Source organism: Pseudophryne corroboree, chromosome 3 (assembly GCF_028390025.1).
Source record: "Pseudophryne corroboree isolate aPseCor3 chromosome 3, aPseCor3.hap2, whole genome shotgun sequence".
NCBI lineage: Eukaryota > Metazoa > Chordata > Amphibia > Anura > Myobatrachidae > Pseudophryne > Pseudophryne corroboree.
This window is the reverse complement of record NC_086446.1, coordinates 446,457,219-446,472,549: the sequence shown is the minus strand read 5'-3', so window position 1 is coordinate 446,472,549 and position 15,331 is coordinate 446,457,219. Positions and strand designations below refer to the sequence as shown.

The 15,331-nt window shown below is 45.0% G+C and overlaps 1 protein-coding gene across 2 annotated transcripts in view; it reads right to left on the bottom strand.

Annotated features, from left to right (window-relative positions):
• Positions 1–1,741: 1,741 nt before the first annotated feature.
• TNNC2 (troponin C2, fast skeletal type) overlaps positions 1,742–15,331 on the bottom strand; it is a 55,390-nt gene continuing 41,800 nt past the window's right edge. Inside the window, exons 1-6 of one of the 2 annotated variants that reach the window (XM_063960486.1) lie at positions 5,365–5,475; positions 4,779–4,833; positions 3,606–3,749; positions 2,508–2,622; positions 2,290–2,426; positions 1,742–2,166 (exon numbers count right to left, since the gene is read on the bottom strand). In XM_063960486.1, the coding sequence (XP_063816556.1) occupies positions 2,135–2,166; positions 2,290–2,426; positions 2,508–2,622; positions 3,606–3,749; positions 4,779–4,833; positions 5,365–5,373 (492 nt within the window). In that variant the 5' untranslated portion in view covers positions 5,374–5,475 and the 3' untranslated portion in view covers positions 1,742–2,134. Of the gene's footprint in view, positions 2,167–2,289; positions 2,427–2,507; positions 2,623–3,605; positions 3,750–4,778; positions 4,834–5,364; positions 5,476–15,331 lie in introns of those variants that run through there. The other variant, XM_063960488.1, reaches the window with a different exon arrangement.

The following is a 15,331-nucleotide window of genomic DNA, read 5'->3' as shown; positions in this document are numbered from 1 at the left end:
TGAAATATGACAGTTAGGAGCTGATTGGCTGGTGCGTTATCACCTTCCATTTATCACTGCTTTATCACTTCTCCAGGCTTAATACATCTGTCCTAATTTGTTCCATAACTCTGATAAGTCTTCATGGGCATGGTAGAAAATTGCTGCAAGATGTTATAACAGGTCATGTAAGATACAACAAATCACTTTCATAGGGTATTTCTGTGAATATAATCTAACCGCACAGAGATAATTAGTCTCAACAATGTGCATCTGTTAGCTGGTGCTAATAGCTCTTGTGTTACTACACAGAATACATTTACTGTAAAAGCTGTGATGATCCATGAATTTCATTTAGAAGAAAAACTATACCTGTTTGTATCTGGATTATTTTGTATTTATTTTACACTCAATGGGGGTAATTCTGAGTTGATCGCAGCAGGATTTTTGTTAGCAGTTGGGCAAAACCATGTGCACTGCAGGGGAGGCAGATATAACATGTGCAGAGACAGTTAGATTTGGGTGGGTTATTTTGTTTCTGTGCAGAGTAAATACTGGCTGCTTTATTTTACACTGCAATTTAGATTGCAGTTTGAACACACCACACCCAAATCTAACTCTCTCTGCACATGTTATATCTGCCTCCCCTGCAGTGCACATGGTTTTGCACAACTGCTAACAAAGATCCTGCTGCGATCAACTCAGAATTACCTCCCATGTTTGTATTGTTTCTCTGGCAAAATGTTGTATTAGATAAGAAGACAACATACCGTCTTTAGGAAAGTTATGCAAGTAGGTTTGATTTCTTTGTGGATAAACTTTTCAAACTGTCTTTTTTTTAACAAAACAAACAAAAATAGGCCGTGGCTATTTCTTTACTTGTTACTGAATATGGTGTTTTTATTATGCTTCTAGTTATGTCAAGCCTAAATGTGGATATTTTTTAAATACATATTTTCCCAGACAATGCAGCTTATTACTTAACATGATCTACCTTCACTGATGTATACAGTCACCAAGCTATTTTAACTGTAGTTTTGCTCATACATTTAAAAACAATAGAACTATACAGTATATACAAAAAAAACAACAACAAATGTCTGCCCATACATTTACCTATAATAGTTGTTTTATAACACATAGAAACAAATATTACAGTTTGATATTGGAATCTTGTCGGAGAAATGGATAATCAGTGTTCTTCATGAAACTGACAGACTGGTCTTATTAAATAATGAGCTTATGCTAAAGAATGATTTAAAGGATACTACTTTAAAAAAACGCTGAAAGCAGAAAAAGTCTGAAAGCCCTTCTCTGCACACATACTAAATCCGTGGCATGTATTTCCCAGCATGCAGTTCACAAGAGGATGCTATGTATATGTGTGTATATATATATATATATATATATATATACTATTAAAATAGGAAACCGTTGTGCGTCTAATATTGTACTGTAGATACGTGATGTATAAATAATATTCAAACAAATACATTTAAGACATTCAAAATATATGGTTTCATAGGTGTTTGTGCTTGTGTGCAAGGGTGTGTATAGGTCTGTTGTTAGTGATTATTAATGTACTGTAATGCAATATAATGTACTTCGGGATACCAACTGCACCATTAATCTCAAAATGTTACCAACTAAACCATTCCAGAAAGACACATCATTTGAGACTTTTAGAAATTATTCATATCAATATATTACTGAATAAAAATAAAATAAAAAAAACACTACAAATAAACACAAAAACATGTAGTGGTTGTGCGAGAATGTAATGCTTGTTATTGCCAGAAAGACAGTAATTCGGTATTCCACAATATACTTTCATTCTTGATGGTGTTCAAAGCAGCCCAGGAGTTTGAAATGTTGACTAAGACTTTTAATGACATTTTCAGTTTTATAAATAACATCTGAAATTTTAAGAAATAAAGAAAGATGTAGAGAGCAGAGTATCTGGGTGTGAATATGGAAAGGCAGAAAAGATTGTCCGCAGGCAACAAAATGGAGTTGGTGCTTGTTGAGCATTGCAGAAACGAGGATTCTGGGAGGTGCAAGACAGAGCAGGGGGAGTTACTCCATCCAGCACACAGTGTAATAAGCAGTGTAATGTACAGGCTAGTGTAAATACTCCAAAGGAATGTCCCACAGCTTATTGCACACCTTCCATCATCTTGAGGAACTCTGCAGAGAGACAAGCACAAGTGTGACATAAGTCAAAGGTGACAGGATGGAGATACAGTATGTCACTAAATATGGCAGAAGATCAGCTTTCATTGCCTGTGGCACAGAGCCATAGTTCCTTACCATCAAAGTCAATCTTTCCATCATTGTTCTTGTCTCCGTCTTTCATTAGCTCTTCAATCTCCTCATCTGTAATGCTTTCTCCTGAGGAACGCAGGATCTCGGCCAGCTCCTCACTATCTATATAACCATCAGCATTCCTGATAGAGAAGAAGGGGAATATATAAAGCTATCTATAGTTTTTTTGCATAGTTCACGCCCATGAATGAGAGGATACTAACTTGTCAAAGATGCGGAAACATTCAGCTAACTCCTCTTCACTCTTTCCTTGCGCATCCTCTTTCATCTGGCGCACCATCATGACCAAGAACTCCTCAAAGTCGATGGTACCACTGCCTGCAAGATGCCAGAAGTGCTCCATCATCTATTTATCCAACAAACTTTACCCTCATTGCCCTGGTGTACCACAGGACTTAGGTGGCACATCCTAGCTATCAGAGGGATAACCATGTTTAAATATTCTGTGGCAGATTCTATGGGATAGGTACGTGTCTCATAATTTAAATGAGGCAGCCGCACCAAGATATTGCTATGGATAGCTCTGTTGCCTCACAAGACTGGGGTCATGGGTATGATTCCAAGGAACTTAACTGTGTGGAGTCTGTATGAACTCTCTGTTTTTGCATGGGTGTCCTCCCATTATTGAAAAATATTATAGTTGGTTAAATGGTTTCTGCAAAAATGTAAACTAGAGCCCCTCTCTCGCTTTCTGTATGTATATATATATATATATATATATATATATATATACTGTCTCTCTACTCCTGTCTCTCTTCAGCACTCCCCCCACTCTTTTTCTTCTCTCTCACCCCATTTTACTCTGTCTCTCTCTTCCCCCTCATCTATTTCTCTTATCAACACTTCACTTTATTATATAGATTATCCTTAGCATTACCTCTTTTCTGTTAATTTTTACTATTGAACTTTTGGGATGTCCACACCTTTCCTCCTCTACAGAGTGTTTCTGTATGTGGCCTGTGCAACCCTGTGTGTGTTTTTTCCAATTTCCTATACTCATACATTTTTGGTTATGCATAATGTTGTGATGTTGTCATTGATTGGTTTCAGGACTGACTCTGTGGTGAATAAGTACTGGAAATAACAGAAGTGTTTGGAGGCTGTATATGTGTGTTTGGCCGGAAATCTCTGAAAGTAATAAAGTAATATCTTCCAAAGCTGGTGGGAGTGGTCATGCTAACTGTTTTACACGCCATCAACATGATGACATTATATGTATGTATGTGTATATATATATATATATATACATATATATAATGCAGTGACACATCTTTGGTGCTGACATTTCTGCCCATGCTTACCATCCTCATCTACTTCCTCAATGATGGCATCCAACTCTTCCTTTGTTGGGGTCTGCCCAAGCATTCTCATGACAGTCCCCAACTCCTTGGTGCTGATGTCACCGCCGCCATCAGTGTCAAACATGTCGAAGGCGGCCTTGAATTCTGTTAACAGAAAGAGAATATGAAGAGCTCTCTCTTCTAGCTGTCACACCAAATGTTATATTATACAACATATCTTTTCTTGCCATAATTCACTTGTCACTGACCCACACAGGTCTCAGTCCTTCTCTCAGTCCCTGATACATTCTTACCCCCAAATTATCTCTCCCATGGAGGCTGCCTTTGCATTGCTTTCCCATGCTTGCTGTAATGTATCTATAATTCATTCTCTGACTGTACGGCTCTTACAATCTTATCCATGCCTTTGAAGTACTGAATGCCTTTCCCCATCTCAGCGACCTGTCTTTTTTAGCCTCAACCCCGGGCATTTCTCTCTCATTCTTCAGTCTTCTATAAATTGTGAGATTTTCTCTCTGTTATTCTTTGACACATAATCTATTTCCTTGCCTATATGATGTGTTCTTTAAATGCATTGTGAATACGAATACAAGCATATAATCTTTCTCTTCCCATTATATTTAGCCCCTTAACAGACTAGCTTAGAAAATAAAATGTCTCATGTTTGCTGTAAATTACAGAATCTTCCCCAGTGCAACAATTTCTATAAATGTCTTAAGTCTGTGTTACTCTATTTCCACTCTATATATGTAAGGTACCTATGACTTTAATCTTGTGTTCCTCCATTTTGTAGCATGCCATAAAACATGGCTTTAAATCAGTTTTCATAAGGCCTATATGCAATACCTCAAAATATCTACATTAAATGACACATACACCAATATACGCATATTACAGAATGGCAGACCTATACATATGTAAGTACATGAGGAAAATTGTACTTAGCCTTGGAGAGTGATAAACTGGAGATAGAGAAAGTATCAGCCAATCAGCTCCTAACTGCCCCGTTACAGGCTATGTATGAAAAATGACAGGAGCTGATTGGTTGATAGTTTATCTCTCCCCACTTTAACAGTCTCCAAGGCTTAGTACATCTGACCCATACAGAAATAACTATACATTTGCAAACACACACATCTAGACACCAAAAAAGCAAAGTATAGATGGACTTACCGCTGATCATTTCCTCACTGAGGAAAGACCGCGCATCTTGCTGCTGGTCTGTAGGCTGCAAACCAAAGATATGCATGAAGTCAGTGATGGTAATCGGAAAGTTGTTTTCCTACCCATTATTCATCCATCAAGTGTAACTGTGCTTGAGGAATAAGCTAACCTGTAAAACTCTACTCCACTCTCTAGGGGTGCAAATAAAATGAGGGAGCAAGGCCTACTTGTGCAGCATTCTGCAAAAACTAGGCACACCTGGTCCTTCCTTCTATAAATCCAACTCTACAAAGCAATAAAACCATCCAGCTATATTGTGTATCCATATCAGATGGCAGCTCAGACAACACGTTCTTCTGCAGGGTCTGTGGTGGTGAAGAGAGACAGAAATCCCACTCAAACCCACAAACCATGGCAACACCTTGCTGCAAAATGTAGGCAGCAAAAAAAAAAAATATGAAGGTTCAAATGACAAAAAATATATTTATCAACAGAGCTTCCTTTGACAAAAGATGGAATGATAGAAGCATCTTAGACTGAATGGAGCAAATAAAGATGGCGAAATACTGGTGTAGACACTAGACTGCAGACTGACCTGCGACATGGTGCCTAAGGACACAGGACTTCGTCACAGCACTATGTCCACGGATGACTGAACCCCAAGTGGTTGCTGTAGGTGGCCAGAAGATAAGAGCTGGTATAATTAGCAGACTCTTCAAGGCTCCTTATAGGGAGTGGAGCTCAGAGGGGGATTGAGTTACCTACTCGCATATGAACCCCCTAAGACTGGCGGAGAAGGAGCTGGACAGAAGCTGCCAAACTACTAAATATACACTCTGCAGACAGAGCAACTTTTAGTAAAAACACATTTAGATTTCAATACAGACAAGGCTCTTAGGGCCCAGAATGCGTTGCTTTGACCCCTACATTTGTGTCTTTTATATTGCTGTTATTACCTAAGTCTAATTAATGGGAAAGAGGCTAGAGTTATATTGAGGTATTACATTACATAGCTATCTATATAACTTTACACCATCTCCCACTTAATAGACAGACACATCTGCCAAGACTGAGGTTCACTAAATTCAGTTTCTATGGGGTCAATGTGTATTATTTTAAAATGCATATATTTTTATTAGGTTTTCACACATTGTGCACGTGTTCCTCTGCATCCTCTGATTAATGAGTAGTTTTATGTTACTTTTTATGGCAAACAAAAATGTGACACTTTGACAGCTGCTCTGTGTAATTACGATGACAGGGCATTATAGAAAATATAGTTAATCAAGACTTTATAGCTAGCAGGTGGAATGACACAGGTGTAGAATTCTTAATTACAAAAAGGAAAATACAGTACAATAATTTTGATTAGCAAAATGTTCAAAAAGCTGTAGTAGCTAGCAAAGTGTATAATACATTCTTAATTTAGCAGTAAACATCCAAAGCACTTCATATAATTTTCCAAATATGCAATCATGGAACAAGCACATTTATATGCTTAAAAGCACTACTAATTTGCATTTATTTACATACATGCTGAATATTTTTTAAAGGCAACAAGACTTAGTGAGGAGATGAGGGCACATTCATAGTGCATCAAACTTAGTCTGTGGAATAGCGAGAAAGCCAAAAATAGCCAACATACAGTAATGGAAAGCCATTTAGTCAAATATAATGGTTGTTAGGAAAATCCATTGGAGGTTAACAATCCTTTAAACAGGAAAAGTCAGACTTTCCACATGTGGCTTTGTTTGTGAGTCAGTTTGATTTTCTAATTAAAATTCTGATCTGATTGCATTACATTTGAATGAGCTTCACCAAAAATCTTCCTGATTCCTGCATAGACGGTTACCACAGAAAGCACTGTATGCAATGCATACCTCCCAACATGACCCCCTTCCAGGAGGGACAGAATGCTCCGCTCCTGGACTTCCTTCTTAATTGATCATTGTCATCACCTGTGCTGAAACACCTTTCTTATCCATTAACCTGTTCAACACAGGTGCCGGCAATTACAAATTAAGAGAAAAGTCCAGAAGCAGAGCATTCTGTCCCTCCTGGAGAGGGTCATGTTTGGAGGTATGCAATGCCCTGTAATCCACTAATATCACCTGACCCTGGGACCCCTGTGCAATATCTATCTCCACAGGGAAAATTCAATTAATGGGTGCCTGCTACTAGAGGGCGTCCACAGGTAGCAATCCAATTGTGCTGCTGTATGGGCGCACATGCTGCAGGCACAGACACTTCTTCTTTTAGCAGCACCCCCTTTGCTGGCGAGCAGAAATGTGAGACTAGTGACCCGTTTGGGTGCCCACTCACATCGCAACCATAACTTTAGTCGAGTTTAGCTGGTTTACTTGGCTAAACCCGAGGCTTCTGGGTGCGATTCTAAAAAAAAAATTGAAGAGCCCCTCCCCCTAATATCCTGTCACTTAAGACAGGAGATTAGACGCGCATAAAAAATTGAATCGCTCCGACGTGTTGCCAAATTGGTCACAAATATGATTGTTTAAAGCACAAGTTGAACAACTGGAATGTCCTGTATATTCAACTTTTTGATGGTGCCAATAAACTCTCTAATTAGGAAGATTAAGACTGCACTGGACAGGACTAAAAGGTTTCTCTGAGGGCAGGCTGGTACTTGTAGTTTTGCGATTTTAATCACTGTGACTTTGCAAAGGGACATTGGTATCATTCAACCTGCAGAGGGCGCCAGAGTAAAAGCATATATAATATATAGCTGCACATGGCCAAATAGGATAAAGCAAAATTGTGTGTATAAAAGGGTATGTAAAATGACATTATTATTACTATTATTATTATTATTATCCTTTATTTATATGGTGCCACAAAGGTTCCGCAGTACCTAACCAAGTACTTAAACAAATAAGCAAATAAGAAAACAGCGACTTACATGACGAGACAAAGGCAAGACATGAACAGTAATGTATTGTAGACACCGATGGTTTTTTACTAATACTATTAAAATGCTGTAAATCTGCATTACAGCTATTGCCGCTAGTCAGCAATTATCAAAAGCAAATATCATATAAGTTATCATTACTTTAGTGCATATCTGCACCCGGTTTGCGGTCAATTGAATTGGGTTAAAATCCCGACATGGTCATAATACCGACATTTAAAAAGTCGACAGGTCAAAAAGTCAATATGAGTTTTTCATGATTTTTTAATTGAAACCAACTGGTTCATACTTTAACATCCCAGAGGATCTGGAGGTGGAATAAAATAGTGTGCCATACTTCCCAACATGACCCTCTCCAGGAGGGACGGTATGTTCTGCTCCTGGACTTCCCTCTTAATTTATGATTGTCGGCACCTGTGATGAAACACCTCCTTATCCATCAACCTGTTCAAAACAGGTGATGGCAATCATAAATTAAGAGAAAAGTCCAGAAGCAGAGCATTGTGTCCCTCCTGGAGAGGGTCATGTTGGGAGGTATGGTGTGCCCGAAGCATGGCGAGCGCATCGAACCATGCGTGGGGACGCGGTACACTTTTATGGTGTCCATGTCAACATACACACCAAAAAAAATATATATGAAAAACTCTTGTCGACTCTTTGACCTGTCAACATTTTAAATGTCGGTATTTTGACCTTGTTGGTATTTTGACCTTGTCGGGATTTCGACCGTTCTTTTATTGTTGTCGGGATTTTGATTGTAGATATATCATACTGATCCCTTTGCATCTATGAGTAATATTAATGCTCAGTGGGTTTATTTACTGGATACTGTATGTCTTTATGTATACAAATTAGCATCAAAAGAATATGTAGGTTAAATTAAACATTTACTTAGTGCAAAGGAAAATAAACTAGTTTGATTAATAGCCCAGCCTATCAGTGACGTGCGGTGAGGTCAGGGGCTGGGGAGGCACTGCAGCTAAACCCCCCCCCACCCCACCCCCGGGGGAAAAAATGCAGTCCCCCCACACCGCTAAAACCAGCACCAGGCAGAACCAGCTAGGGGGGGTAATGCCATAGCAGGGGAGACACTCAGTGTGGGGTCCCCCTGCCATGCCATTAAACACCCCCCAAACCAGTCAGCCCAGGGCTGGTATTCCTCGGAAAGTGGGGCCCCCAAAAAACTAAAATGGGGTCCCCCCTCCCGAGCAATAACCAGCACTGGGCTGATAGCCCAGTGCTATGCCCCGCACCCCTGGTGGCGGTGGGTGCGGGGTTCATTGTATGCTAATACTGTTCTTTACAGGTGGCCTACAGGTCCCAGCAAGCCTGCCCCAGCATGCTGGCACTTGGAGAACCACAAGTGCCAGCATGCCCGGACATAAATGGCCCACTGGCACCTGTAGTACACCTGTAAAGAATAGTAATATTGTTCTTTACAGGTGGCCTACAGGTCCCAGCAAGCCTTCCCCAGCATGCTGGCACTTGGAGAACCACAAGTGCCAGCATGCCTGAACATAAAGGGCCCGCTGGCACCTGTAGTCCACCTGTAAAGAAAATATAATTAAAAAAAACACTACACGTACTACACGCCACCTCCCCAGGGCTTCTGGCGTCTTCCTCCGGCGTCTTCACCTGGGAGGCGGCGGCCTTTAAGCTCTTTTGCATGGCCGCCGCCTTCCCAGGACTTCCAGCATCTTCACCTGGTTGGCGGCAGCTGCTAAGCTCTTTTGCATAGCCGCCGCCCATCCAGGACTTCCGGCGTCTTCGGTCTTCAGGAGCTCTTCTCAGCTCCTCCTCCGCCGTCGGACTGACAGCCGCTGCCTCGCGCTGACTTATATAAGTCAGCGGAGGGGGCGGGGTGATGACGCGGCGAGCCATGATTGGCTTGCGGCGGCCATCTTGAATTTCAAAAATGACGCTGAGGCGCCATTTTTGAAATGGGTACCGCTTCCGCTGCCAAACTCTGCTGAACTGTCCGTACTGCCGCGTCCCGCCGCCGCTACTGCCGCCCGCATCTCCACCGCCAGCACCTCCGCCGCCCGGCCCGCCGCATCCCGCACCTCCGCCGCCACCGACGCCCACACAGTGATTGACAGCGGATCCAGTGACGGATCCGCTGGCCAATCACTGTGGCCTCACTGACAGGGGACGTGCTTTCATAGGTTGAAAGCACGTCCCTGTAGGAAAGCGGCACCTCTAATGGTGCCGCTTTCCCATGCAATTTCAATGGGCTTTTCCTGCCCATTGCTAGGCCCCGCCCGCGCCCGCCCCCCGCTCCCATATCTTTTATCAATCACTACGGGAGGCACCACGATCGGTGCCTCCCAAACTAATTTTACACACTTTAATCATGAGTAAAATAATAAAGAAGATACTTTTATGTGTCATAAGTATCTTCTTTGTATTATTTTACCCATTAGTGCCCTGCCTCCCCTGACTGCACGTCCCTGCAGCCTATATATGACTCTTCAGCTGTCGCAGCATTTCTGCTCTCAGAATCCCTTGTCACCCGGAGAAACAAAGTGATTGGGCCCGGCTCATTGAGTGCATAAATAAATATGGGTAACATTATAGGTGGATAACTCAGACTGTTATTAGAATTGCACATTGAGGGAGTTTTGATCATACGAATGCTCACAAAAATAAATCCGTAATTTCAGGCCAGGAGGGGAAGTCTTCCAAGTGATAATTAGACACATAGAAATGCAGTGTCCTAAGCATCTCTACCCCCCCCCCCCCCCTTGCATGTTATTAACAAAGAGCTAAGAGCAAAACTAATTTGTTATACCGTGCCCAATCTCCTGTCTGAAGTGACAGCAGAATGCGAGGCGATATTCAGTTGATCTTTTTATCGACCTAATCATGTCCGACCACGGGTTTAGCCGCATAAAGCAGCTAAACCCAACCAAAGTGCTGGGCCCGGTCGTGAAACGTGCCATTTGGGTGCCCAGATGGGTCATTTTTTGCACATTTCAGCTTGCCACACCCGGGGAGTACAAGCTGAAATGCAGATGCTGGCAGCCATCATGTCCGAAAGGAGCTACAATTAAATAGCTCCGTTTCTGCGCCATCTACTGGCTGATGGTGGAAAAACAATTGAATTCTGCCCTAAAATTGTTATTGAACTACAAGACTTAGCGTGTCTGGCCACAATGCATTGATCTCTATACATATTTTTTTTCCCTTTCATGTAGGAACCTTGTGTGTGTGTTCTGTGAGGAATGTGCCATAGCTGCTGACTTTGTGGGACTTCCCGCTTGGAAAAACTTGGAGGTCCCAGGGGAAGCTGTTATTGTTGAAAGTGAAGTGCACCATTGCGCAGACTCCATGTTGCTACTCCTCTAGGAAGCTTCATTTCCTGTAGCAAGATGGCTACAAGCCTACTACTGAGCATGTGCAAAGCCATTTTGATACTGTGTGAGAGTGCCATAGTAGTCTTCCTCTTAGCTCCAGTGAGACCTGCTTTTACCTGCAATATAAACGCTGTTCCAGCATCCTGCACCACTTCCTGGTACCAACATACATTCACCGGGTGATGAGCTGTATGACACCTCGCTTTGCTCAAGATTTGCCCTATTTACCAGTGTGTATAACAGTGAGTACGGTTATAGCCGTTTTATCTTCAATAACACCACTAGGGAGACCAATCCCGGGCGTTTTTTTCACTCCCAAGATTTGAGATTGAAAAACGCTCAAACTTGGAATTCCCGTTATTGAATTGGTGGTGGGACTGGCAGGCAGCAGTAGGACTCAGTGGCAGGGCCCCATCCTTCTCCTATCCCTCAGTTCTTATTTCTCTCCCCCCTTCTCTGTCCCTCAGTCCTTATATCTCTCCCCCCTCATCCCTCAGTCCTTACATCTCTCTCGCAGGAGAGTCAGACTCCCTCTCCTCCCTCCGCTTGTGCACTCTACTCCTCTCTGCGACTGCCTGGGCTGCTTTGTGTGAGCCTGTGAGACACTACAGGCCGTCCGTGGGCTGCGGGGGAGAGGCTGTGGGAAGGGTGGGTTAGGTGTAGGCAGTAAGAAGGGGGGTAAAGGTGCATACACACAGTGAGATTTTGGCTATCCTCGATTTTGGCTATGCGATATTGACTATGTGTCCTTGCGATATTGACTATGTGTGATTTTGACTAAGTGCCAATTTTGACTATACTTTGTACTAGATAGTCAAAATTTACTTGCCTGCACAGTCTATCTAACCTTGCAATACCGACCCCGCGGGCCCGCGCATCAGTATCGCAAGGTGGCTAACACTTTGCGATTTGCACTGATTTTCCTTGCAATTTTGGCTATATAGTCAAAATCACAAGTTAATATTGCACCGTGTGTACAGGGCTGGCGACAGGGGGGTACAAAGGGGACAACTGTACCGGGCCCCAAGGATCAGAGGGGCCCCAAATATATGCTGATAAGTACCCAGCAGGGATGTGGCAGCAAGCTGTAGGCGGTGTGGGCGCAGCCTCAGAGTGACAGGAGCCTCTCACACACAGTGACTGTGCGGAACGAGTGTGCGTCCTCTCTTCCGGGTTCTGCTCTGTTGCCGGCACTTACGGGACATGGCAGCAGCTCTGCTGGCCAGCATTCACGTGCCCTGCACTGGCCTCTTCTGGTAGGGTCTGATGTGTGGTGTTCAGGTCTGGGGAGTCTCTCCCCAGGGTAAGAGTGGATTGGTGAGGGGGTACAGGGCTTTGGGAAGGGCTGGAGGAGCTGAGAATGCAGCATGTAGCCATTAGGGAGAAACAGACTGTAGGGTGTGTGGGAGCAGGCCTGGCGCTACCCGCTCAGCAAGGTCCTGCAAAGCAGGGAGGCACAGAGTCAGAGAGGCGCTCTCCCCGCTCTGCGACCTTACTGATGATGTTGCTGCCAGTGCCTGTCACTCTGACAGGCAGCGGCGGCGCCGGCAGCATGAAGACCAGCTCCCCCCTCCTTGCCTCTTTACTAACGGCCAGGGGCGTCGGAACAGGGGCGGGCAAAGGGCAGCGGGGAGGAGCGATCAGGGCCGGCCAGCATCTGCGTATGGCACCGTCTCCCACCGCAGCTGCGCAGAGTCTCACCCGTGGTATCTGCTGCCTGCGTGGTGCGCCTCCTGGTCACATCTTGTAGCGGCATGGCTGTTTGCTGCATGCCTCTCCCGTGTCCCGGTGTCTGTCCCCTTTGCTCCGCTTCCCCCTTTTCCCCCCACCTCTTCCTAGGCCAAAGCAATCTATCACCAATGGCCAGTGCATGTAAACAGTGCCGCGCAGTCCTCAGTGATCAGCAGCTTTGGCCTGATCTCCTCCTTGTCTGGTGCACGCTGCTCCTGGAAGTATTTGTGTCCTCCGCTCTGCTCCCCGCACCCAGCCATGGCCAGCGCCTACTGCAATAAGTGCAGGGACAGCCGCAGGGGAGAGAAGGAGGAGGAGGAGCAGCACCACGGCGTTGGGCGACGGCGTGTGGCTCAACACATGGCTGTCCGCCCACCCATCTGTAGCAGCCTGCCTGAGTCCCTGGCTCTGATGAGACACGTCTCGCAGGCAGTCCCGGATCCCGGCCCCTAGCAGCAGGGCCAGCTGCAGCATCAGCAGCCTGAAAGAGCTCACTATCAACAGGGAAAGGAGATCTGCCAGGGTGAGTGGCTGACTCTCTTCCTCACCTCCCTCCCTCTCTTTCTCTCTCGTCCTCACCTCTCTCTCTCTTGTCCTCACCTCTCTGTGGGTGGGATGTACTAACTTCCGCTGCCGCGTTAATTGCCGTTTTCACTGCGATTTGAATAGTCACCGCCCCGCTGCCCCTTAGCTCCCCATCTGCTTTATCCTCATCACCCTCCTCATCACCGCTGTTGCCACTGTAGAGTTCTCCTATCGCCATTGCACTCGATCTGTGCTGCGCTGCGCTCCCCCTGGCCGTCTGCGCATGCGCACTTTGTCACAGCTTTCCGCAGCTTTGTCACAGCTTTGTCATCACCCTCCCTCTAACTCTTCCCCAGCGTCCCAGCCCTCACCCTCCCTGTAACTCCCCCCTCAGTGCCCCTACCCTTACCGTCCCTGTAGCATCCCCCCCAAGGTGCCCTCACCCTCCTCTAACTCCCCCCTTAGCGTCCCTGCCCTCACCCTCACTGTAACTCCCCCCTCAGTGCCCCTACCCTTACCGTCCTTGTACCTCCCTCCTCAGGGTGCCCTCACCCTTCCTTTAACTCCCCCCTCAGTGCTCCTGCCTTCAACCTCCCTTTAACTCCCCGTCTGCGCCCATGGTCTCACTCTCCCTCTAACTCCCCTGTTAGCGCCCCTGCCTTCACCTTCCCTCTATCTCCCCATCATCGTAATCTCGGACCTGTTGAATTTGCCCCCTGCCTATTCAGTTTTGGGCCGTTTTTGCCCATTTTTAAGGCATTTTCGCCAATGCCTTTTCACCTTTTCACCGGCGCAGGTGAGAAAACATGTGGATTCGCCAATCCACATTTTTTTTGCTCCTGCTGAATTTTTCGCCTAGGCAAAAAAACGGCCCTGCTATTGAATAGGGTGAATCCAAATTCACCTTAAAAATGGCAACAAGTCCTGTTTTTTCACCTAGGCGAAAAAACCGACCTACTTGAATACTCCCCTATGTCGTGTCATATGAATCATGGGGACTACGTGCAGTATAATGTGAACAAGATTATGCTACAGTGTGGCGTAATTTGAATTGGAGCAACTATTGTGAGGTGCTATTGTGTGTCCACACTCCTTCCTTGTGGGACCACACCCCTCTTTTGTGATGGACGCTGTCCCTTTCTAAGTTAACAGGGGGAGGGCGCAATTTTATTATTTTGCAGGAGGGCGCCAAACACTATAGCACTGGCCCTGTGTGGGAGGAAGGAGAGAGGGAGACGCAGACTGTGGTGTGTGGGGGGGGGGGGAAGGAGAGATATACCGTATTTGCCGGCGTATAAGACGACTGGGCGTATAAGACGACCCTCCAACATTTCCACTCAAAATATAGAGTTTGTTATGTACTCGCCATATAAGACTACCCCGTCTTCCGCACACCTTCCACACACCAAATAAAACGTAAAAGAACATCAGATTTGATTTGATTTCTCAGGAACACAGGCAGGCAGCCCACAACCCAGAGGAACTCTGGCAACACACTGTAGAAGACTAGAAGAAAAACAGCGGGCGCCACCTCCTCGTGTATAACCTTTTAATAGATCCGTAAAACAGAGATAAAAATGATACTCACAAACATAGGAGTATGAAAGGCACATCAAGAGTATAAACACATGTCAGTGCTGCCGCTGTCCCCCCTGCCTAAGCCGACTGGGGGGACCCCCCCCCCCCTTCTTATGCATACCTTGATACTCCAAATCTCTTATAAGAGACATGTCAGTGCTGCCGCTGTCCTCCCTGCCTAACCGCCTGTCACTGCTGAATGTGACAGGCGGTTAGGCAGGGAGGACAGCGGCAGCACTGACATGTCTCTTATAAGAGATTTGGAGTATCAAGGTATGCATAAGAAGGGGGGGGCCGAGGAGAGTGTATGAAATGTATAAAAGTGTAACCCTTGGGGCAGCTATATGCAGTGGCGTCACAACGTGGGGGCGGGTGTCACCCGCCGAGGGGTGACACCAAAATGTCGGCTCCTGCTCAGTGACATGAGCCGGGTGCTGCACTGTAAC